Source organism: Harpia harpyja, chromosome 10 (genome assembly GCF_026419915.1).
Source record: "Harpia harpyja isolate bHarHar1 chromosome 10, bHarHar1 primary haplotype, whole genome shotgun sequence".
In the NCBI taxonomy this organism is placed as follows: Eukaryota; Metazoa; Chordata; class Aves; order Accipitriformes; family Accipitridae; genus Harpia; species Harpia harpyja.
In genome coordinates this window covers 23,043,355-23,065,451 of record NC_068949.1, presented here as the reverse complement: position 1 = coordinate 23,065,451, position 22,097 = coordinate 23,043,355, and the positions used below count along the sequence as shown (strand labels likewise).

Sequence of the window (22,097 nt, the reverse complement as noted above, 5' to 3'; positions counted from 1 at the left end):
CCTATGTTTCAGGGCCCCCAGGAATGTGCACTGCAAACACAGGCCTGCAGAACAAGCCCAGCCAGAGTGTGAAGGATTCAAAGGCAGGATTGTGTATTACTTTTCCTTTTCCCTCATTCTCTCCCTCCCAAGCTTGTCCAGGAGTCCAGCTGCTAGCTAGGTTCTCCAGCCCTCTTTTTCTTCGTGGGAGAGCACACATGCAAAATGTCCAGGTGCTCACAGAGAAGCACTTTAGGACCTCCAAGGAAAAGTAGAGCCTCCAGCTTTTGCGAAAAGGGCTACACATCATAAGCTCCAGCTGCGTGAAGGAAGGTTGGCTTGGACTTAGTGTGAAATCACACTAGCTGCACTGCTTATAGATGTGGCATCAGCCCCATTTGCACACATTTTTTTCTTCCCAGAATGTACAGTTTTGTACATCCAAAGTTGGTGCTCAGTCCAGTCAGAGAATGCCTTCTGCTTGAAGGAGAGGAGCAAATCTCATGAGATGGAGACATGTCTCAAGCAGGGCTATGAGACCCTCATCCTACCTCCAATACTCATTCCTGAGGGTCTAGGAAAAGGCTGGGCAACCCCTGCCCAGGAAGAGGTGGCAAGCCCCTTCCTTGTAGCTGGGGCATCTGCTGTGTTGGGAGCCAGTCATTCAGAAGCAATGCTTTCTTGGTGTCCTTGTGGGATCACACTGCAAAAGTGGCTGCTGCAAAAGCGGGAGCACAGGCGGAAAGCAAATGGCAGGGGTCTGTGCAAACCAGAACACAGATGACATGCATACACACATGCACAGTCCTTACTAACGTCCTGAATTCTTCCTTGGGTATGCCTTTAGTGTAGGGATTAAGTCTGAGGCTAGCCTGGGGCATTCAAGGAATAACCAGTCCTGTTTCCCCAGCGTCGCCAGCAAACTGAGCTCTGTATGTGTATGTGAGTGCAGATCCTCTGGGACTCTCAGAGCACTTCAGTTCTTACCAAATAGACCCCAAGGATACTTAAATCATTTAGTATGAAATTCTACTTGTGACTTTCTGTTTTCCTGTCCTCCACTTCTATACTGAGAGCGTCTGTACAGGGGCTCCTTTTTCCAGCTCATCACAGTTTTCAGCAAGTTTTATATCATGACCCATTTCCAATCTAGCCACGCTTCTGTCCTAAACTAAACAAAAAGATGATGTGCAAATGCATATTCAATCCTGCCTCCTTTTAAAGCCAACTGTACCTTCTCCCACACAATCCTCCTTTGTACTTACAGCATCTGTATCCTGTTCCAGTGGGACTAATGCTGCAGGGCCTTCCTTGCACCAACCAGCCACTGCCTGAGCTTAGCTTTGACTTTGTGTATCCTCAAAAATTGATACTTCCTTCTGCAGTTCCTCCAGCTTGTGATAGTCCCACCAAGTCCATTCAACGTCCCTCTTTTGCAGACTGCTCCCAGACCTAATAGCCATGTTTAGCACCAGCTAGGATGACTCTCCTTTTTACCCCTAGCCCTAATAGCCATGTTTAGCACCAGCTAGGATGACTCTCCTTTTTACCCCCAGCCCTGGTGACTGGAGGAATGGGCACACGTGGCCACCCTCCTGTGCACGGCACACTGCCCACGTGTGCATGTGCAAACACCCCTGCTCACTCTGCTCTCTCACCTCCTTTCCCATGCCCCTCTGGAAGGGAGTCTGGGAGAAGTGTCCAAGGCAAAGCCCCACTTCTACTTTCACTCCCTGCTGAGTGTTGCTGTGTGCATGTGTGTGCATGTGTACAGACTGACAGGCTCATAGAAAAGCAGTCTAATGGGGAAGCTAGGGCTTCTGTACTGTAATCCCACCTCTGACCTTTTCTTCCTGGAAAGCTCTTGCCCCCCAAGTCTCCCTCCATTCAGGGATGACTCCAAAGCCCTTGGGAAAGGAAAACCACTACCGAGGACAAGTCTCACATGTCCTTATGTGAGACAACCCCTGCCATTCACCCCCTCCAGAGGTGGGTTTTGCTGCTGCATGCAAGTTCCCAGTCTCTCTGTACCATACTTGGGCCCTCTCTTCACATTCTTCCTCCTGCTGTAGCCACAGCTAGTAAGCCTTGCCATGAAGCTGCCCATCTGAGACCAAGGGGAGGCTGGGGGAGAGGGTGGTACAGAAGGGGAGTAATTTTTTTTTTTTCTCTTTTCTTCATTTTGTGTCACTCATCTCAATGTACTGAGCTGACATGAAAGACAAATCGAGCACTATCTCTGCGGGGCCACAGATGGGATGGGAGGGGTGCCTGCCTCAGTGGTGGCCAAAGCTCGGCCTCCACACATTGGCCTGCATCCCCGTTCTTGCTGCTGAGAATTTGGGCCTGGCTACCTGAAACCGAGAGGCCGAGGCTGGGTTTGGGGAAGGCCCCTGGCCTGCCTGACCAGGCTCTGGGAAGCTCTGGTATGGCTTAGGGGACTGGCTGAGCTCCACCTGGAAGGGCGCTGGTGTAGCGGGGGCAGAAGAGGCCATTTCTGTTCTCCACACTGGCTCATCCAATGTGGTGGCCGAGCGGGGCGCAAGCACAGTGGGTGCCAGGCTGCTTGAGGCTGGCATGGGAGCCGGAGTGGAGAAGCGACGAATCTCCTGGGTCTTGGCTGTTTTCACGGGGATCTGCTTGGCTGCTATGAAGGATGACCTAGCCTGCGGGGCTGGCTGTCCAGGAGAATCCTGAATGCTGGAGCTTGGGGTTTCCCCAAAACAGAACATGGCTGACTTTAATTGATAGGGCTGGTGGCGCATTAAATCAATGACCTTGATCCCTGATTTCTGGCCAGGTGCCTTTTTCACTTTGCTCTCTGCTTTGCTAGCCTGAGATTTGCTGGCTGCCAGGGGATAGAAAGGGGAATGCATTGGGTTGTAAGCTATTGGAGGGGGAGCCCGGATGTTGGGTGAATATTTCCAGGATGAGGGTAGAGAAGGGGAAGGAGAGGGGGTTCTAGGCTTGGATTCTGGCTTCGGTGTTGTCTCCACCACAAATTTGTCCATGCGGCTCTGGCGTTTGGCAAAGAGCTCTGCCCCCTTGCCTTTAAGCTGAGGCATGTCCTGGGCCCCATTTACCAGTCCAGCATCTTGCTGCTGAGGCTTAGGAGCCACTGGAGGTGGGGTCTTGAATTTGCGGCCAGAGGACTGCATGAAGTTGCAGGCCTCAGCACCCAGGCTGAGGAAGTCCTCCTCAGGCCCAGACTCGAAGCCTGTGCCAGGGTGGTCACCTTTTGGCTTCTCATCCAGGTTCTGCACCAGAGACAGGAGCTCAGGGTTCGGTGAATTCTTCTTCTTCTCCTCAATCTTACTGAACATGGGTTTCTTGTTGCCCCGCCGGCGAGCTTCCTGCAGGATGCCTGTGCGGGGAGCTGGCGTGGCAATCCTCTGCTCCCTGGAGGTTAAGGGCTCAGAAGGAGGTCGTGGCATTGCTGGTGAGACAGCAGGAGAAGGCTGCTTTGGCATGGGGGAACTGGTTACCATGTGCTGTGATGGTGCTGGACTAATATACAAAGAAGAAGAGGCTGTTCCAGGGACTCGTGGCTGGGATGCTGCAGAGGCGTCCCCTCCTGGCTTTGAGGGAGTTGACAGAAAGATAGAGGTGGTGGATGTCCGGGCAGTGTTGGCAGAAGGCTTAGTCTCTGGAGCACCTCCTCCTCCTCCTCTTGGCTGTGACTCCAGTGGTGGTGTTGGCCTTCCTGGTGCAGGAATATAGAGAGATGTGGAGGAGCTGACTGGACCGCGGTGTGTTGGCACTGGTGCATTGGTAGGTGTTCCTGGAGCCGGAGGTGAGAAAGGGGGAACCACCGTGCTTTGCCCACTCAGACTTTCACTAGGTTTTTTGGGTGCGGATGGCCTGAAGATGACAGAGGATGTTGCTGGGCGTTGGCCAGAAAAGCCAGGAGTAAAGGGCCGTGCAGACCTGTTGAACATGCTTGTTGAGCTTGCAGAGAAGGAGTCGGGGGTGCTTGGGGGAGGTGGGACAAAAGTGGGGCTAGGGGGAGCTAGGAGCTGAGTGGGGAGGGTGGCTGCCTGCTTGCTGGGCACTTGCACACCTTCCAGGTGGATGCTGAGGGACATGCTGTCTGCCTTCTGTGGCACAGGCATATCTCCGTTCACTGTGCCCTGCTGTGGCTGGGCAGCTGGGGCAAGCTGGGGGCTCTTCTGCACCGGGACTCTCTCGACTGTGTACTTCCCAGCCCGTTCCCTCTGCTGCTCAAATAATCGTGCTCCTTTACCTGAGGCCTCACTCAAACCTTTTTGCTTCTCTTCCTTCTGTTCAGAGTCAGACTTGGACTTCTCAATGTCCAGGTAAGTGTTGTCCCAGTCTGAGTGATTAGTTAGGCTTCGGGCATCAGAGAAACCTTCCTCATCAAATTCAGACTCGCTAGTTGGAAAAACTCCGTCTTCCTCCTCGTAGGAGCGGTCTTCGTCAACACTCCCAAAGCTTACCAACGTATACTTCTTAGCTCTCTGCCTGCGCTTCTTGAACATCAGCACCCCCTTGGAGTGGGGGTTGGGTGCATCTGTCAGCAGGGATGCAATGGTTCTGCACTTGGTTTTGGCTTCTTTCACGTTCTTCTCTTGGATGCTTTCGTGGCGGTGGAGCTCTGCAAGAGACAAAAAGACGCAAGCTCAGAGCTCAGCAAAAGGCTGGGTGGGCAAAGATGGACAGTGATATGGCTGTAGGTATTCTAGTGCCCATACAAGGAAACACACTGTCACCCACTGCCCTTCTTTTTCTTTCCTACCTTTGCTGATAGTGTCTTTAGGAACTGCTGATAGAAATCAAGGTGCAGTTTTCTCTTTCCTTGCAAACACAATAGAAGTCCATGCAGGTGTGGGAAAGGAACTCCTTCAACTCTGAGGCCGGTCTCTGTTTCCTGGTCAGACCTGGGATTTCCTATTTCTGCAGCATGTGGCCAAGAGTCCCAGACTGTATCTCACAGCGTTTTTACAGTGCATGACCTTGCTCCTGGGAATTTTTACCATTTACTTATCACCCTGAAGGTGGAGCCCTGCTTTTTGTAGACCTTCTTCCTCCCATATGGAGGATTCCCAGGAGCAAGTAATCTCTCTGGCCCTGATTGTTTGGGAAGCAGCCACTGCTACTGTTAGCATCCATGCATGTGTGCAATGGGAGAGGTCCTCTGCAGGCATAGCCGGGCTGCTCCTGCTCTGGGCCCTGCAGTGCCAGCTACAGAGTGTCTTGCAGCAGCATTGTGTGTAGGGCTGTTTGCTGCTCTCTGCAGCAGCCCTGCAACAGCAGGAGGCATGTTTTCACCCTTGCCGTGGTCCCTTGCCTGTGCCCCGTGCCCAGCAAGGAAGAATAGCGTTTGCTCCTGAGCAAGAATCCCAGACCCCCACAACTGATCAGCCAGGCCAGAAGGAATCCACTTAGACAGGCTTGCTTGGAAAAGCCAACACCTGTCGGGACACTGGCATGAAACTGTGAGATAATAATTTTCCACCTGCTCTGCCAGCCCAGCAGTCAGTAGAGCCCCAGGAAGGAACACTGTGTTCTCTGCCTTGCATGCAGGGAAAGCAGGGGGTGAACAAGATTCAATAGTAAAACCAAACTTGGCTCCCCTAAGGAAAGTATGGACATGCCTTGAATCAGTGTTCACGTGACAGAAATCAGCACTAACCTTGTGCAGAAAAAAACCCACATACCTAAACCATAGACTAATTTCTGATTTCTTTCATTTCATTCTTTTCCTTACTCCCATTGTCTTTTTCCCAGCATGATAATACAGGTGTAACATCCATCCACTGCCTGCATCTAATAATTTGTCAAAAAACTGTATAGCATCTTGTCCAGATCAGACATTCTCAAGAAAGAGGTACAAAATTATGCCCTGCTGAAAGGAGGGAGAGGAGAGGAGAGGAGAGGAGAGGAGAGGAGAGGAGAGGAGAGGAGAGGAGAGGAGAGGAGAGGAGAGGAGAGGAGAGGGGGAGGGAGAGGGAGAGGGAGGGAGAGAGGAGAGGAGAGGAGAGGAGAGGAGAGGAGAGGAGAGGAGAGGAGAGGAGAGGAGAGGAGAGGAGAGGAGAGGAGAGGAGAGGAGAGGAGAGGAGAGGAGAGGAGAGGAGAGGAGAGGAGAGGAGAGGAGAGGAGAGGAGAGGGAGAGCTGCAGGCAGTGCTGGGAGATGATGTTAGCTCAAGAGAGGATGGAAGCCACTCAGTCCTCTCAGGATCTCACTTCTGACCCTGTTATCACAGAGCATTCATTCAATGGGGACCTGCTAATGTGGTGAAGTTACCTGCAGTGGGGGACAGGGAGATCAGCTAAGAAGAATAGCAGTTTTCCTGAGGGCTGCAGATGTCTCCCAAAACCTGGCTAGGCTGCACAATTGTGGCAGGTGTCATCATTCCATACTGCACCAGTGTAACCACAGCAGAAAGAGCTTCCCTCTGTCACCCCATGCTGAAAATAAGGTGTTGATGTGCAGAGCAGTCACCCTTCCAGGAAGCTTAAGATAAATACAAGGAAAGACTCTTCTCAAGGTTTGCAGCCATTCCATAGCACATGCTGCTGCTTTGGGATTCCAACAAGGGGACTTCTGCGATTTGAGATCACCTCATGTGGATGCACAGTCCGTTCCTCCCCTTTGCACCCAGAAAACTGGAAACAGCAAAATCAATGCTGAAAAAATGGCTCACTATTTGTACTTGCACTTGCGAAGTGAATGCTCTCTGCAAAACTCTTACAGAATGACTCTGCCTTGCTCAACCATGACTGAAGTAGTGTCCAGGTTTTTGTGGAGAGCTAGTGCTCTTCAGGGCAATCATAGACTTGCCCTCAAACACCTGCTCTTCATGATGGAAACTAGCTACAGTCCCTGAAGGTCTGTCCACTCCACTTACAGATCTGCATGCATGTGTCTCTGGAGTTTGTTCACAGTGGAGGAAATAAGAGAGATTTCTTTCTTGCTACAAGCATCCTTGCTACAAGCTACTGCACCTCACCTGCCTCATATTTTGCTTCTAAATTTACAAGGAGGAAGAGCAGCACTACAGAATTTAGTCAAGTGCAGAATATGTAAACTCTGGACCATGAGTGACTCACAGGATGATTTCTGGCATCAGGAGCTAACAGCTAGGGAGCTACACCATCCAAAGTGAGTGTCTGTGTAGCTCCTTCTGACAGCAGAGTACCACGAAAGTGCTCAACTCTAGAGTCTGGGCTAGCAAATACTGTTAGAGAAAATATAACAGTAGACAGTCTTGGCTATGCCTCCACCAACTCTTGGTCCTGGCTTAGCATTAGCATTTATGTACAGCTTCCCTCAGAAGTTGCTCTGAACTTCCCTGTGCCGTGAAGCAGCTGGCAAGTAAGGCCCTCTGGGACCTGCTACTCGCCTCCCTCTTCTTCCTGCTTTCCTCCCCACCAAAGGCTAAAGCACATAACTAATTATACCAATCCTCCCAACAGAAAAATGATTGTGCTATTCAAGCTACAATCTCCCACAACAGTTTAAGAAAAAGAGAGAAAGAGAAATCTTCCTGAGATGAATTTCTGAAGGTAAAGAGCAAGAGTGAAATCAGAATAGGCAAAAGAATAGGGGAAGGAGAGGAAGAGTAAAAGGAGAGGAAAGGAAAGGGGGAAGAAAGGGGGAAGAAAGGGAAAAGAAAAGAGAAGAAGAGAAGAGAAGAGAAGAGAAAAGAAGAGAAGAGAAGAGAAGAGAAGAGAAGAGAAGAGAAAAGAAAAGAAAAGAAAAGAAAAGAAAAGAAAAGAAAAGAAAAGAAAAGAAAAGAAAAGAGAGGAAAGAAGAGAAGAGAAGAGAAAAGAAAAAAGAAAAGAAGAGAAAAGAGAAAAGAAGAGAAAAAGAAAAGAGAAAAGAAAAGAAAAAAGAGAAGAAAAAACAAAAAAAAAATAGAGAATAGAAAAGAGGAGACATCTGTACCTGCATAAGGCTGATCCAAGCTTGAGAAGGCAGAGTCCAGACCTGGAGAGCTGGGCATGTCACAAAGCCCGTTTAATTCACAACTCCCCATAAACAGAGAGAGGCAATGAGAGAGAAGCAGAGCAGTTCCCTGCTGGAGCAGAACCAAAACTCTGAGGTGTCCAAGCCCTTTGCTATCAGCTCCACAAGCCTTTTAAAGCCTCTCTTTTGTCTTGTAGGCATTGCTGCCCAAAGCCATGAGGTCACTTTGTCTATTTTTGTCTTCTTAGCTTCATCACTGAGCAGTGTGATGGACATTGTCACCTGGCACTTAAATACCCTCCTTCTTTCCCCCACCCTCTACTCCCTGTAAGGAGAAACTCCTCTTTTTTATTTTAAAATAAGAAAATATACTCTATACTCTCACTGCTTCTGTGGTGCAAGCTTCAGGTTAGAAAGGTGCAAGCTTCAGGTTAGTGTTTCCAATGCCTCAAGGTCCAGCATTTCTGTGCTAAAGAGCCCTTCAAAGAGATGAGACTAACACAGTGCTCATGTCCAACATGGACAGGCAGAGAAACCCACCCAGGAGGAAAGCAACTTTCCTTGTCTGAAACCCTCAGACAGCACCCAGCTATGGGTAAACATAAGGAAGAAAAGAGAGAGGAGAGGCTTTCTTTTCCTGTATATATCAATTTCCTTCCATGTCTGAAGAGAACCAGTCCATGATACAGATTTCTGTTGTGTACCAGGACTGAGGAACATTTAACAGAGGAGCATTAGGATCCTGGATGCCTGCAGTGAAGTGGTTTAGTTTTGAGATAATTTGAATTAAAATGGCAGAGTCTGTTACCCACACCACGGAAGAGTGTGGCTGTGCCCAGGGAGGGTGACGGAGCGTTTGGAGGCCAAGGAGTGGTGTTTTGGCAGCACCATTCAGAGCTCCAGCACTGGAGACTGAGAGGTGTTGAAAGATGAGATGCTGATAGTGAGGACTGGGGTCGACAGGGAAGAAGGGAACAGAGGGTGCTGGGAGTCTACAAATCTCCACAGTTGTGGCCTGCTTAGCATCTCCTCACGCTTTGGCTAGGTCTTGTCTTACTGCCTCTTTCTGTACACAAGCAATAGCTCCTGTGAGAGAATCCCAGAGCCGTGGCCAAGGGACACTGCCCTGTGATTTTCCCTCCCAGCAGTCCCAGTCTTAGCAACACTGTAGCCCAGGACTCAAGCAGACCATCTCCAGTGTTAGTGAGTCTAGAAAAATGAAGGTCTGACCATGCATCCTGAAATCCCCTAGCTATTGCTGCACGCCAGGAAGACAACTTCCACAGGCAATGTTGCTGTAAGAGAGACCTGTCATGCCTCCTACAGAGGCTCTTGCAGCAAGAGCAAAGTGGTTCAGTCTCTTCTTCTTTGATGAATATTTACACATCTAGGGATACAGTCTCTTTGGGAAAACCTTGTAGAATCGGATATATACAATATGCAATTGGAAATGAAAATACAGCTTTGCAGTACAGAAAAAATTATCTATTAAGAACATTCAAATGGAAAAGATAAAAGACTAAATGGAAGGGTTATAAAACTCTCCTACATTCTGTTGGTGCGGTGGATAATTTCTATAGAAAACTTTTTGTTAACTTTTAAAGCACTTAGTTCTTGTCACCACTAAATTGTGTTGGAATAATCCACAAACCCAAAAAGTTTCTATTAAGCAAAGCCTACAAAGATTTTTGCATGAACTTAATTTAACTAGATTTCACTGAAGTGAAATGAATAACATTACTAATTACACTAAAGAGAAGTATAAAAAGTATAAATCTTTTCAAGATCAGGCCCTATTAAAAGAAAGCATTTTAATGTATGCTCAGGAAAACTACTGAACAAGCAGGCTTACACAATGTCAGATACTGTTGATGTTCACTAGGAAACAAACAATGGTAAATTTTAATACTAAAGACCAAATTCTAGAAAAGCCATTACCATAGAAAATAAGCATGCTGCTAATTTCAGAGATAAAGAGCCTGTTCCTCTGTGATAAAATACTACTTGTCTACTATTTTTTCACATGGGATCAACTAGAATCTTGTTCTTCCAGCTATTTATGTTAGAGAAGGTCATTTTTCCATGGCTAACATTGCAAATATCTCAGTAAGTCATTAGAGGCTATAGACATCTCATGCTTTTCATACCTGGAATCCTTTCAAAATAAGATTTGGATAGGTTATATTGGCCTTCTAAATATTTCCCTGTTGAAAGCTTCCACCTTTCAAGCTTCAACCAATGTTTGAATTGCAACCAGTACAGCAGAGGAGTATATATTCTTTTAGTTAAAAGAAGTGCTAAAGCTCTTGGGACAGAAAACTTGTTTTTCATTCTTGGATATTTGCACACTTCAATTACGTAATCTGTGCATAATATAAAACATAGATATGGCTTCATCTCCAATTTAGGATGCTACAGGCAAACGCTTCAGTCCTACTCAAGTCTGCAACACTTAAGCATGTGTCTGAGGTTAAATACATAGTTAAGTATTTGTCAAACCAGTATTTCTTCTTAAAGGGCTAGTGATTTTAAGAGCTCCCAGTGAAACACTGCCCCCTGCAATCTTCTAGTTTTAGAAAAAACAGAAATCAAGCTTCTCTGCAAGTGAATTGACAGCCCAGGGGAAAAAACATGCCCAGTCATTTTTGACCATTCTTAGACATTCTGCGACTTCAACACTGCTATTAAAGAGCTCTGCTAGGCAGAGAGGGTGCGGACACATTGCTGTGCGTGGCTGCAATGTATTAAGTCTCACGGTATCCTGCTGGAGACTTGAATAGCTTGTTCACACCAGAAAATCTCCCTCAGTTGAGTGAGAGTTTGCCCCTCTTCCTGAGCTGGATGGAAATGTGTCCTCAGTGCAAAAGGTAGCACACATAGCCAGCTTTCCTGTGCTGACAGCTTACACTCAGCCCCTGGATATTCCCTACATAGTCTTCTGCAACAAGACTGCCAAAGGAGAACTTTTTTTTGCCAAGACAGCACCTGTTGAATACACTAGTGAATCTGTCTTTTGCAGTTTTAGCCCAGTTTCCTAAGAAAGGTTTATGCACTTATGCTGCATGTCTTTCAATCTTAGCTGTTTCATGCTAATAGCTTTTGAGCCCATTTACTAATTTTAAGGGTCTGAAGTCACAAAGCTACAACACTCCTACAAGTTTACATGCAAATATGTGACTGGACAGAGAAGATAGACCCCACCATAGGAAGTGGAAAGCCTGAGTGCAGTCTTAATTAGGCACCAAAAACTGAAGAGCACACACAACAGAGAGATTATGAGATCTCATTTTGAATGTGAGAGCCATCAGACAGATTTGCATTTTACTAGACATGAGAGAATGAGATATCAAATACAAGACATAAATTAAAAGGACACCGGGATCTGTTAATTCTGCTGCTCACAAAATTGCTTGATGTCTGACAGCAGGATACCATTGATTCATCTTCTCTTTGTCCTTCAGTGTTTCTAGCATCCACTCTCTCGTAATACAGACAAGCATATGCTCACCATCTGCGTCTGACTTGATTAATCCTGTAGCACTTGCCATATATTCTTGTTATCCAATTGATTTTAGTCCTTTTCTGCAAGCAGTCAAGCTCCTACTACATTTAAAAATCGAGCCTTTCACGAGACAACTGTATACCTTCCATGCTTTATGTCATCTGTTGATTAATACACAGCAATCTCTGCTGAATCCTCAGGCTATCCATTAAAAATGGTATTATTGCTATTTCCTGTTACTGCTTGCTAGGTACAACACACTCAAGAGAAACAAAAAACATTTTAAAAGCTTCACTAGCAGGAATTTGCAGTTGAAAAAGCAGATAGGAAGACAATAGTATCGTACCTGGGAACACTTTTGAGCTCCTCAATCTAGGTAACCCACCTCCCTCACCTGTGTTGCCCACACACCTGAGTTTCTGTGGGAAGAAAGACCAGAGAAAAGCTGCAAGGTGTCCCAGCCAGTTCCCAGTTCTGAACAGTAGCAGCTTCAGGGCTGTGGGGTGCCCCACAGCACATACTGCCTGTTCTGTCTAGATGCAGCTAGAGGACAAGATCCACTGACAGAAGAGAGGAGGGTTGAGATTTTTAATCATCTGTCTCCTTGCCAGTCATATAACATTGAGGTGGAGAGGACATTTGATTGACATATGTTAGTGTTTAAAGCTCCATGGGTGAAAATATAGAGGTAGTCCTGTTAGATTCAGAAGCCCAGTGAAACACGACTACCAGCTTAGCCAGTTAGCTAATCTGACATCATGAGCCATTAATAGTAATGTTTTCTGTTCTATTCTTAGCTAATTGTGCAGTCACCTTACAGTAGTCCTATCTCATCCATATTTCTCTCGTTGGAAAAGTCATGTGGAACCATATCAGATATCTTACAGAAGCCAACATATACTGTGTCCACCTTACATCTTTAGCCATGAAGTCTTACCTTACTGAACAGGTCAAAGACTATCTCCTATTCTAGTTTTTTAGTCCGTGTTGTTTTTACTAATCATTTTGTTTTCCACAAAGTGTGCTCAAAAGAACTACATCGTTCACCTAACTGAAGCTAAACTTTTTTTTTTTTTTTTCTTATCCCCAGAGCCTGTGTCTATAAGGGTGCTATTCTTGGTCTCTTTGCCTGAGACCCTTCCCATTATTCCAGGGTATTTACCAAGGACCAAAGGCCATTCTGATACAATTTTCAGTAATTCCTTACATTTCACCTCTACAGAGAATATGATTCAGCCTTTTCCTTTCAGTATAGTCAGTGTATCAAGATATGCTGAATCTACTCACCCACATTCCTGCTCCTATTTCTTCTATACAAAGGGCTAGATTCTTGGTTAACATAAGTGATAGATACACTGATGACAGTGAAGCTTTAGATATTTCACAACAAACTGATCTCTTTTCCTACAACGGATTTAAGTGAAACTGAAGGAACAATTATTTGTCAGGTTGACAGTTTTCTCCTTCCTAGCTATAATTTTCTCACTTTTGTTGAGCAATGACTCTGTTGTTTAATTACCCCTTGTCAAAGTCCTTTTATGCCTCACCCTTTTATGCCTCTCCCTCCCCCATCACTATCACTTTGTCTCATTTCAGTGTTGTCTCTGAGCAGACTTGTCCCAACCTTGTCAGTATGTCCCATATCACTTTCAGAACTGATGGAAACAACATTGGACGGGTAGAGGGATTCCCATTGCCTGTTTGCATTATGATTTCTTTCAACTCAGCTCTCAAAACCCCGGAACCTAGAAAGTATCAGCTTGGCTAAGACAGTCTATGGGGTTATATATATAGTTGTTTCAGTGTGATTGTTGCTCTAATCACCTTGAGAACTGAATCACTGGCAAAATTTTGGCTTAATCCCATTGTTCCCCTTCAGCCTTACACATCCTAAGTCACTCCAGAAGTGCATCTGCAAGGACAGGCTATGTTAATGTGGCAGCATATTCTGAAAAATCACTTGCTGGGGCTCTGCAAGGACCATGGAAGTGTGAGCTCAGAAGAGAACTGCTGACACTCTTTCACCAGCAGCAGGATGATGAATGACCTCTGACCATGTCTGAGGAGCTGTGACCCAGAGTCAGAGTCCCTGCACTGACAACAGTAACATAGAGAAGTAATGTCTGATTAACTGATAGTTTAAAAAAGATGCTCAAAATGCTATCTCATATAGTGGAAATACTAGGACAAAAGAGAGTGTATATGTTTTCAGTTCAGGGATCACATACAGCTTTCCACCAAACATCTTCAAATACTAAAGATCTTTCCCCTCCCAGAGAATATTATATGCAGCTAGATTTATCTTGGGCTAACACATGTTCAGCTAAATCCATGTCTCTGTCAGGCTCTGGGGCAGCAGGATAGCAGTGAGGTACAAAGGTGAAGCAGAGCAGAGCTCTATCAATCAGCCTTACTTCCAGTGCTGCAACCCACAGCATCTGCACTAAAATGCTAGACAAGAGTGGTGCCTGAAGGAACAATGCTGGAAGTCTCCAGTAAGAATACCTGAGGAAGATGGCCAATTATCTGTGAAAATTTCTGAGGTGGCTCAAGAAAGAAGGAAAAATTCATCCACAGTAGCTAAGACAGACAACACTAGCTTGTAATCTCTGTCTTCTGCCCAAACAGTTAATACATCAGCCTGAAAATATCACCTCTGTGCTTTCAATAGAAGAACATAAGCCAAAGGCGTAAGCTCAGATGCCATACTCAAGGCTAAACCTGGAGGAAGAGTGCTCCAGATGCACTGTGTTTATCTCACTGTGGTCTTCTTTAATAAATGCCTTCCAAACTGCAGAGAATTAAAAACTGAATGTTAGTTATTAAGTGGGATATTCTTAAGCAAAGGCATACAACTAGACTGCATACACCAGTGTATGTAAATTGATTTCCCAAGTGGAGGCAATTTCCAGTTTAATGCGTGCTGAAGTGAGATCAGGCTCTCCATCTGTGATTCAACCATGGAGGCTGTTGTCCCTGTTTTCCTGGTGGTTGGCTGCTCACTGAGTAGCAAGGGCCAAGGGTTATTCAGCATTGCTTCATACTGCTAGGAACTTCCTGTAGGATCGATAGTTCAGGCAATTAGTTTTACTCTCCTGGACTGAGCAGAATGCTTTTCTATTCTACTTTAAAGCACGTAGGATGGGGACAGTTGACTACTATCCTAAACCTTTTGGTCTTCTGGACTGCAGTGAATGGCAAAACCAGTAAGCTAGCCTAACAACCACATAACTGTGATCATTAGAGTCACAACTGTCAAAGCTGAACGCCAAGTAGAAAATGTGGTGCAGTAAGTTAAAACTGCCATTCAGGTACTTTATCTTGTTCACAGCTCCTGTGGCCTGTACTGATTGTAACAGGCTGATAGATGGCTTGCTGCACTCACCCTCTCTGCAGAGAAATGTGACTGCAGTCACTCTTAGAAGAGGTAATCTGTATGACCCTCCAATGAATAGGCCACTTATTTATAAGCATCCTATCTTGTCAAGTGATGCTGCTGTACATCCGCATTAAACAAGAAGGATTTCCTTTTCTGATATGGAATGTAGTAACTTTGATGACTCTGCACAGGCAGCCAGGCCCATATAAAGCAGAGGAGAAAATTTACCCACCCATTTTTCCCTCCCTTCCCCTACCATACATGGAGAGGCTCTTGAGTCCTAGGAACTAAAAATAGTCCAGTGGATAAGTTTAAATTGAGATATTTTGAAGCACTTCTTGCACTGACACAAATTCCTACAGTGTGATAGCAAGTTAGGACTAGATTGCTGTCCTGGTATGTCTGACTTCTGCTAGCAATTGGTATTTCCAATTGTGAGAAAGCCAAAGCCCATTGTCCCTGGGAGATGATTTAGGATGGGGGTGAAAATCATAGAATCATAGAATCATTTAGGTTGGAAAAGACCTTCAAGATCATCGAGTCCAACCATCAGCCATGCCCACTAAACCATGTTCTGAAAATGGGGTGCACCTTAGAGAGCACAGGTGGCTGACGAGAAGCAGCCCTGGCTACAGATGAATCCCAAGCCTCTGAGTGTGTAGTGAGCAGCAGAGGACAGTGCGGGAGCTATGGGGAACCAAAGAACCTCCCTAGAAATTATTTGTGACAATTATAGTCTGATTCTCCCTGCCACCAGCTTCTGCTTTCCGCTAACTTCCTGAAACTCATTCAGATTTTTTAATTTCTATTTTCTGTCTTGTTGTCTTTTCCTTTCCTTCTGTATTGTCCAAGCAGCACAGAAATCATCTCAGGAAGGGATGTGGCTTGGCCCTTTACAGTGATGACAAACTGAGGCCCTAAAGATCCCCAGTTTCCCCAGAGATTAATCACTTCTTTAAAGAAAGCAAGTTACTGTATTAGTGGGAAGGAAGCAAATTTGTACTTCTGTTTCTTCAGATGAGGCGAAGTATTGGCTATTCACAAGTATGAATGCTCTCCTGCAGTTCATTTGAAGTACAACAAAGAGTCCCTGTTTGCTGGCTGTTCTCTTGCCCCACTGAGCAAAACACCAGGGTGCATAGTAGCCACTGGCTAGCAATGAAGACCGAAGTCCTATTACTTGTAGCACAAGTTCCACACATTTGAATGGTGTGTGGCTCCCCACACTGCCCCACTAGTCTGCATCAGCAATGCTCTGAGTGGTTTTTGAGCAGGCATGTCCAAGTCATGTGTCCTGTGGAGGGCTGGGATGATGTATGTGCTTATCCTAGAGGTTGGAAAAAAAGAGCCAATACCAATGTGCAACCAGGGCAGGAACTTTGCAAAGAGACAGGCCCAAACCTCACTGCAAGGGGTGTTGCCGCTCTAAGGAGTGAGCTGTAAGGCTTTGTGTCTTTGCTGGGGAAGGAGAGGCACAGCTCAGCAGCTGACAACATGCAGGGCATCATGAGGTGGCACCATCAGCTGCTGCCAGCTCTTCCCTGTGCTTATTTTGCTCCACACCACCCACTGCCAAATCCTCATCTTGGGCTGTTGGTACTTGTCACCACACTGTGTTCTGCTCCTGGAGTCAAATCCTTGCCTAGTGTAAATAAGTGAGCTCCATTTGCTCCTGTGTTACTGCGATGCAAAGCAGGTGTTAGACAGCAGTGTCACCTCTGGCAATTGCCACGTGACTTGTATCCTCTTAGCAAAGGCAGGGAAAGCAGCTGTAGTTGTCAGGAGTTGGTGGAGTTGATGCAAAAAAGTACATACACTGGAGAAATGTCAATCAGATGAAAATTAAGAGAAAATGAATAAGTAACAATCAGAGTATAAAGACTGATCACCCTTTGTGGTGAGACTAGGAAAGATGGTGGGGGAATATGGGAAGCATTTCCTAATTTCATTGATGATCTTGAGGTCAGCATACAGTCAGCCCAGATCAGATCTGCTAACAACATCAAAAACAAAGGAAAATCATACAGAAAAGGGGAGGCAGGGGTGCTAAATCAACTTGCCTATGATCTGGAAAGCTCAGAGCTCTGGTAAGCATGCAGTGAGGACAAAGGTCTACAAAAGCTCTAGAGACAGGAAATAAAGAGCAGAGCTACAGATCTTAAGTTTGAGAAAACCCAAGAGTTGATAGGCAATAGCAGTCTTACTGAGATCCTTGCAGGGCAATAGAGCTTTGAAGAATGTCAGTTGCTACTCTCAGTGTGCAAAAGAATTATTATGTATCTCTGTTCTTGTACAGGGATTTCAGTTATTCATCTAGAAATTTGATCTTTCTAGATACTCATCTAGAAATACTATACCTGCAATTCTGTTTGCCTGAGGTGCAGGGACAGTTGGGAGAGGGAGAAAATCTCTGTAGCTTAAAAATGACCGTGAAAAGTTAGAAAGAATGAATACAAAGGACAAGAGAAATACACCCCAAATTGGAGAAAACATCAAAGCAGGCATGAGAAAGGAGTACATTCTAGAAAGAAAAGGTGAGGAACCATCTGGGTAACAGTCCCAACAAACCAAAAAGGAGTTTTTCACATTCTTGTGGTGCAGTGGTGGGAACCATGATGGAGAAGGCCATGGCAAGGCAAGGAGGGTGTGCTGAGCAGGTGCACTGGGAATATATTTAGATAGGTAGTGCTCCAAAAGGCAGACATCTGATTAGGTAGTCAGAATGGTCCTTAAATGTCTACTGCATTGACCACCAGGCTCCCATGACTGATTGTCCAAGTCACCTACCATAGTCAACCCAGATTTTAAAAACTTGCCTAACTTATAAACCATGAGCTTGATTTTGCGTTCCGGTTTAGGAAAACCCAGGAGTCTCTGTGTCCCAGAGTAGGCTACTGTGCTGTCAGTATTGCTAAGGAAGGCAGAGAAACAGACCTTGAAACTCTGCTGGCTCTGTGGGAGCCTGAAGCAGCTGTAAGAACTGAACCAATGCAAGCCCAAACATCCTTGCCAAGGCTACATCTTTCTGGCAAGAGATGCTGTACCTTGTGCCTCTCATGCCGATAGCTTCTCTGCAGCCTCCCCAGGGAGCCAGTGCAGCTCAGCAGTCCCACATCCTCTTGTGTTTATTCCAGGTATAGGTGCTCCTTAGCTCTGTTCACCACATAATGAACACCTTCCATCCCTCTTCCTTCCTTGCTTCCTTCCTTCACAGAGTTACTGGCTGCTGATTGGACTTTTGTTTTAATGGCTGCTGTGCTTCAGCGTGATCAGGACATAGAGTTTTGCCTTCACATTTACTGTCAAGATTCCTAACCCAAGAAAAGGCCAAGCTGGCCATGTGAATTGCCATCCATGGCAGAGTAACTCTTACATAAGGACACCCATGGCCAAACATAAACCAGAAGGGAGGTGAGCAGTGGAGGGGTAATAGGAGAATAAAATATTATCTCAGTCTGCAGTGCTTCTGGGAACCCTACCTCTAGCTGGCAATAGAGTTGCATCACCTTCTGCCACGGGATACTATTTTGCCGTCAGAAATGCTCTGCATTAAATACATGGCTTTCCTGGGAGCCTTCTGTACTGACGCTGTCCACGGAAATAAGTCTTGATGTAAAGCAATTGCTCATCCACTGCTAGGACTATCAGGTGGCAGTGAGCAGCTGAACATGCCTTTCTCAACATTCACCTCATGCTTGTACATTATTCAAAGGGGGAAAAAATAGCTTCGTCCTCAGGGAGGCTGAAATTGCTAGTTTCTTTGCTGTCCTAAGGAAAGTGAGTGCTAAGGACTAGGAAGAAATAGTACAAGGCACCAGGTCAGTTGTACTGCCTAGCAGGGCCAGACATAAGGGACCCAACTGAGTCTGTCCTCTCAACACAGGGCACAGCAGTAAGACAGTGCCCTGCCTGACGGAAGCAGCCTCAGTTTGAAAGTTACCTCTGTAGGATCTCTTTTAGGCAGAATAGATAAAGGAATGTTTAGCCCAAGGAAAAAAGAAGAGAGAGGCTTAACAATTGCCTTGCAATATTATCTGGCCTGGGGAAAAACATCTAGCATTTGGAGCAGAGAATCAGAAGTTAGAATCGGTGTGCTTTATTTCTGATTCAGTCTAGTAACTTTTCCGTGTCTCCATTTCACATTCTGTCCCCCAGCTAAGTAACTTTTTAAAAAACCTGCTTTATTTCTAGGCTCAGAGAAGTGTAAATTAGTCAATCATACTGCACACTGACGTACTCATATGAAAACAAGTTTTTGATTACCTTGTTTTTAATGTTATTGGATAGATCACAACTGTGAAATCAGGTAACATCTTGTTCTGCCTTCCTGTTTGGGTTTGAAATACTCCATGTGTAGCAGAAACCAGGAAAGATATTCACAATTAAGATCACTTCAGGTCCATCACCCATATACATTTTTCAGTACTTTATTCCACCTGGGAAGCTCTTGACTAGTAGGGATCCCACTACAAGGAACGGTTCCAACAGCTGATTTACCAGCTCCCGCCTGTCCTCCTGGCAGCCCTCCACTGCTGATACCTAAAAAGCAATAAATTCTACCAGAGCTCACCAGGTGCTGCCAGACATGGACACCCTTGCTGGAGTAAGTACCTGCAGTGAAAACATCCTACGAAAGCCAATGTAGACAAGTCCCTCCCTGAGCTTCACAGGGTGAGAGAAATAAATGAGCTACTGACAACACTCTTTTAGGGCTATGCTGACTGAAAATTATCTCTACTCGGTCCTTCATCATATGTAATACTACATGCCTCTGTGCCCATGGAGACCTCAGCTGAACAGGGGGCTCCTTGGGAGCCCCTCGGAACAAGCACCCTATGCTTGGACACCCAGATAGCTAAGGAGCAAACCGAGCTTCTGTGAGATCTGTGAAAGGCCAGGCCTGGGAAATATAACCCCCAACTTCTTTCCTGACACCATCATTTCCCCTGAGTCTTCTTCAGCCCAGAGCGTTGAAGAAACCAATGACCTCCAACCTGTTTCCAGCACATAGAGGTACTAGAGCACAGCTGGTTGTATGGCAGCAGCTTCTACGAGTGACTCTCAGATACCAGACGCTTTCCCTCATCTGTTCCTTGGGACATCTTGGGTGAGGTAGACCGCAGTGCCAAAGCTACAATAGGAAGCCCCAGTCCCTGCAGGTCTGACTTGACTCTGCTTCTTCCCAAGCTAGAGGAGCTAACTCACTTGACATTTGCAGGAATTAGGCTTTTGGAAGGAGATCCAGCATAGGAAGAGGGCATGGGTGAGTGGCAGGGTGCAGAGGACTTACTGGCCTGCTTGGCTTTCTCCGCGTATGTGGTGGTTAGGTCTTCATCAACCGGGTGCTCCACTGGCCCCACCATGGGGATGAGATGGCGTTCTGCTCGGATAGCCTTGGTGGCATGGGGCAGGAGCATCGCCTCTGGAGAAGGCTCCCGTCCCTCTGTCAATGGTGGCTGCAACTGTCCCTCGCTCTCTGAGAATGGAGTGTCTGTGCGGCTGCCAGGCGGGCAGGCAATCTCCCTCCTGGCCACCCCGCTGGAGCTGGCCACCTCGGCCCCCCCCTGCACAGCAGCCTCCGGCATGCTCTCATAGCCGCTCTGTTCGGACAGGGACACCTCGTCCTGAGGTGCATCCGCCTTGCTGTTGGTGCTGTCGGGTGGGGAGCGTGGGCTCTTCTTGCGAGCCCGGCGGTGCTTCTCCTGGGCCACATTGTCAGCATCGCTGTCTGTCTCACCATAGTAGGCCTCACTGTCGGGCGGGGAGGTGAGGCTCTCCAGGTGCCTCTGTGACCTCCGTGGCTGCGAGGGCTGCGCAGTGGCCGGGGCTCCGGCCGGCTCAGGGCTGAGTAGCTGTGCTGGGGGGCTGAGTGGGGATGGCGGGGAGAGCACTCGCTGCCCTGGAGAAGGGGAGCGCTGGAGCCGTGGGCCGGTCTGGTCCCCACCAACTATCCTGTGGGGAGAAGAAAAAAGTGGTGAGTGAGGTCTGGTTGGTGGGGCTGAGCTGGAAGGAAGCCCCCACATGTGAGAGAAGGGTAAGGATTGAGCCAGTTTCAGGTGTCTTTCAGGTGGTACAGAAACCTGAAGCACAGACACCAAGGGAAGACTCATCTCTGACATCAGCTACATGCTCTCATCCTGATTTTCTGCTTCCTGACTCTTTGAAAACCAGGTGTTAAACACTCAAAAATCAGAATACCCTGAGAGCATAAAAATCTACTGAGCCAGCTTATTCAGCTCCCCAGGGATTTCTCCTGGGGAGGTGAATGCCTGCATAGCAAACATTCCCCAGGACAGTGGGACATACCCCTACAGCCTGCTGCTTGCCAGGGGTGGACGGGTGGTGCCTCAGCCACCACACTGCACTCCTGCTGCTCCTGCAGCTGGGACTCCACCGTGGAGCTGTGTCAACTCTGCAGATGCCAGCACCCCCAAACTTCCTTAGTGCAGAGTGGCCTCCAAACAAAGAAGTCGGTGCTGTTTGTTTGCCCTGACCTCTATGTGGGAATAAATAACAAATACGTAGCAAAAAAAGGCCCAAGTGTTTTTTGGGGGTAGGACTCTGCTATCCTGTGGTAGGAGTCCACCCTGACATGTGGCCTGCTCACTGTGGGACTGCTTCACAAGCTATCTACCAGTGCCTGGGTTTTGATGACTGTACTGCAGTCATGCCAGCCAGCCCAATCCATGGTGGCATTCGCTTAGATATAGCATTTGGTGGCCTTTGGCTTAGACATAGCAACTTCTAGCCTGTAAGTCATCTGGAGGGTTGACTAGACTAGGGGCAGGGCAGACTGGGGCAGTCAGCCCCATTGCTGACTGCCAGAGGGAGGGAGAACTGGCTATGCTGATGGGAAAAGAGCCAGCTCTGTCCTCCCTCTCCTCAAGAGTGAGTCTGGATTTCAATGGCAGTTTGACTCCAGACCACACAGACGGGGCTGGGAACTTCTTCCTTCCCTTGCCAGAGTCACCAGGGCTTTTTAGAGTTATAAAGGAGCCCTAACTATTTGCCCTCTGAGCATGCATAGCAGGAAGCCAGGCAGACAACATTGCCTCTGTAAAGCTGTGGAATTCATGACTTGGATCGCAATTCTAAACTGTGAAAAATTTATACTCATGTCAAATGCAAACCTTTGTGGAAGCTAAGGGTGGGACAATTTCCCTGACAGTTTATTTCCTTAATAATATTTGCTATTATGAACTCTACTGGGGAGCAAACTCAAAGCTCCCCAAGCAGAACAGAACAGTCCTTCCTCTTCTTTAAATACTCAACCAGATAACTGAAAAGCATTACTGCTTGTAAGCCA

The 22,097-nt window shown here is 46.8% G+C and overlaps 1 protein-coding gene across 1 annotated transcript in view; it reads right to left on the bottom strand.

Moving 5' to 3' along the window:
* Positions 1-1,483: 1,483 nt before the first annotated feature.
* The window catches only part of SYNPO2L (synaptopodin 2 like), a 38,846-nt gene continuing 18,232 nt past the window's right edge, over positions 1,484-22,097 (bottom strand). Inside the window, exons 3-4 of the mRNA XM_052799340.1 lie at positions 20,082-20,743; positions 1,484-4,594 (exon numbers count right to left, since the gene is read on the bottom strand). Coding sequence (XP_052655300.1) covers positions 2,256-4,594; positions 20,082-20,743 — 3,001 coding nt within the window. The 3' untranslated portion in view covers positions 1,484-2,255. The remainder of the gene's footprint in view (positions 4,595-20,081; positions 20,744-22,097) is intronic.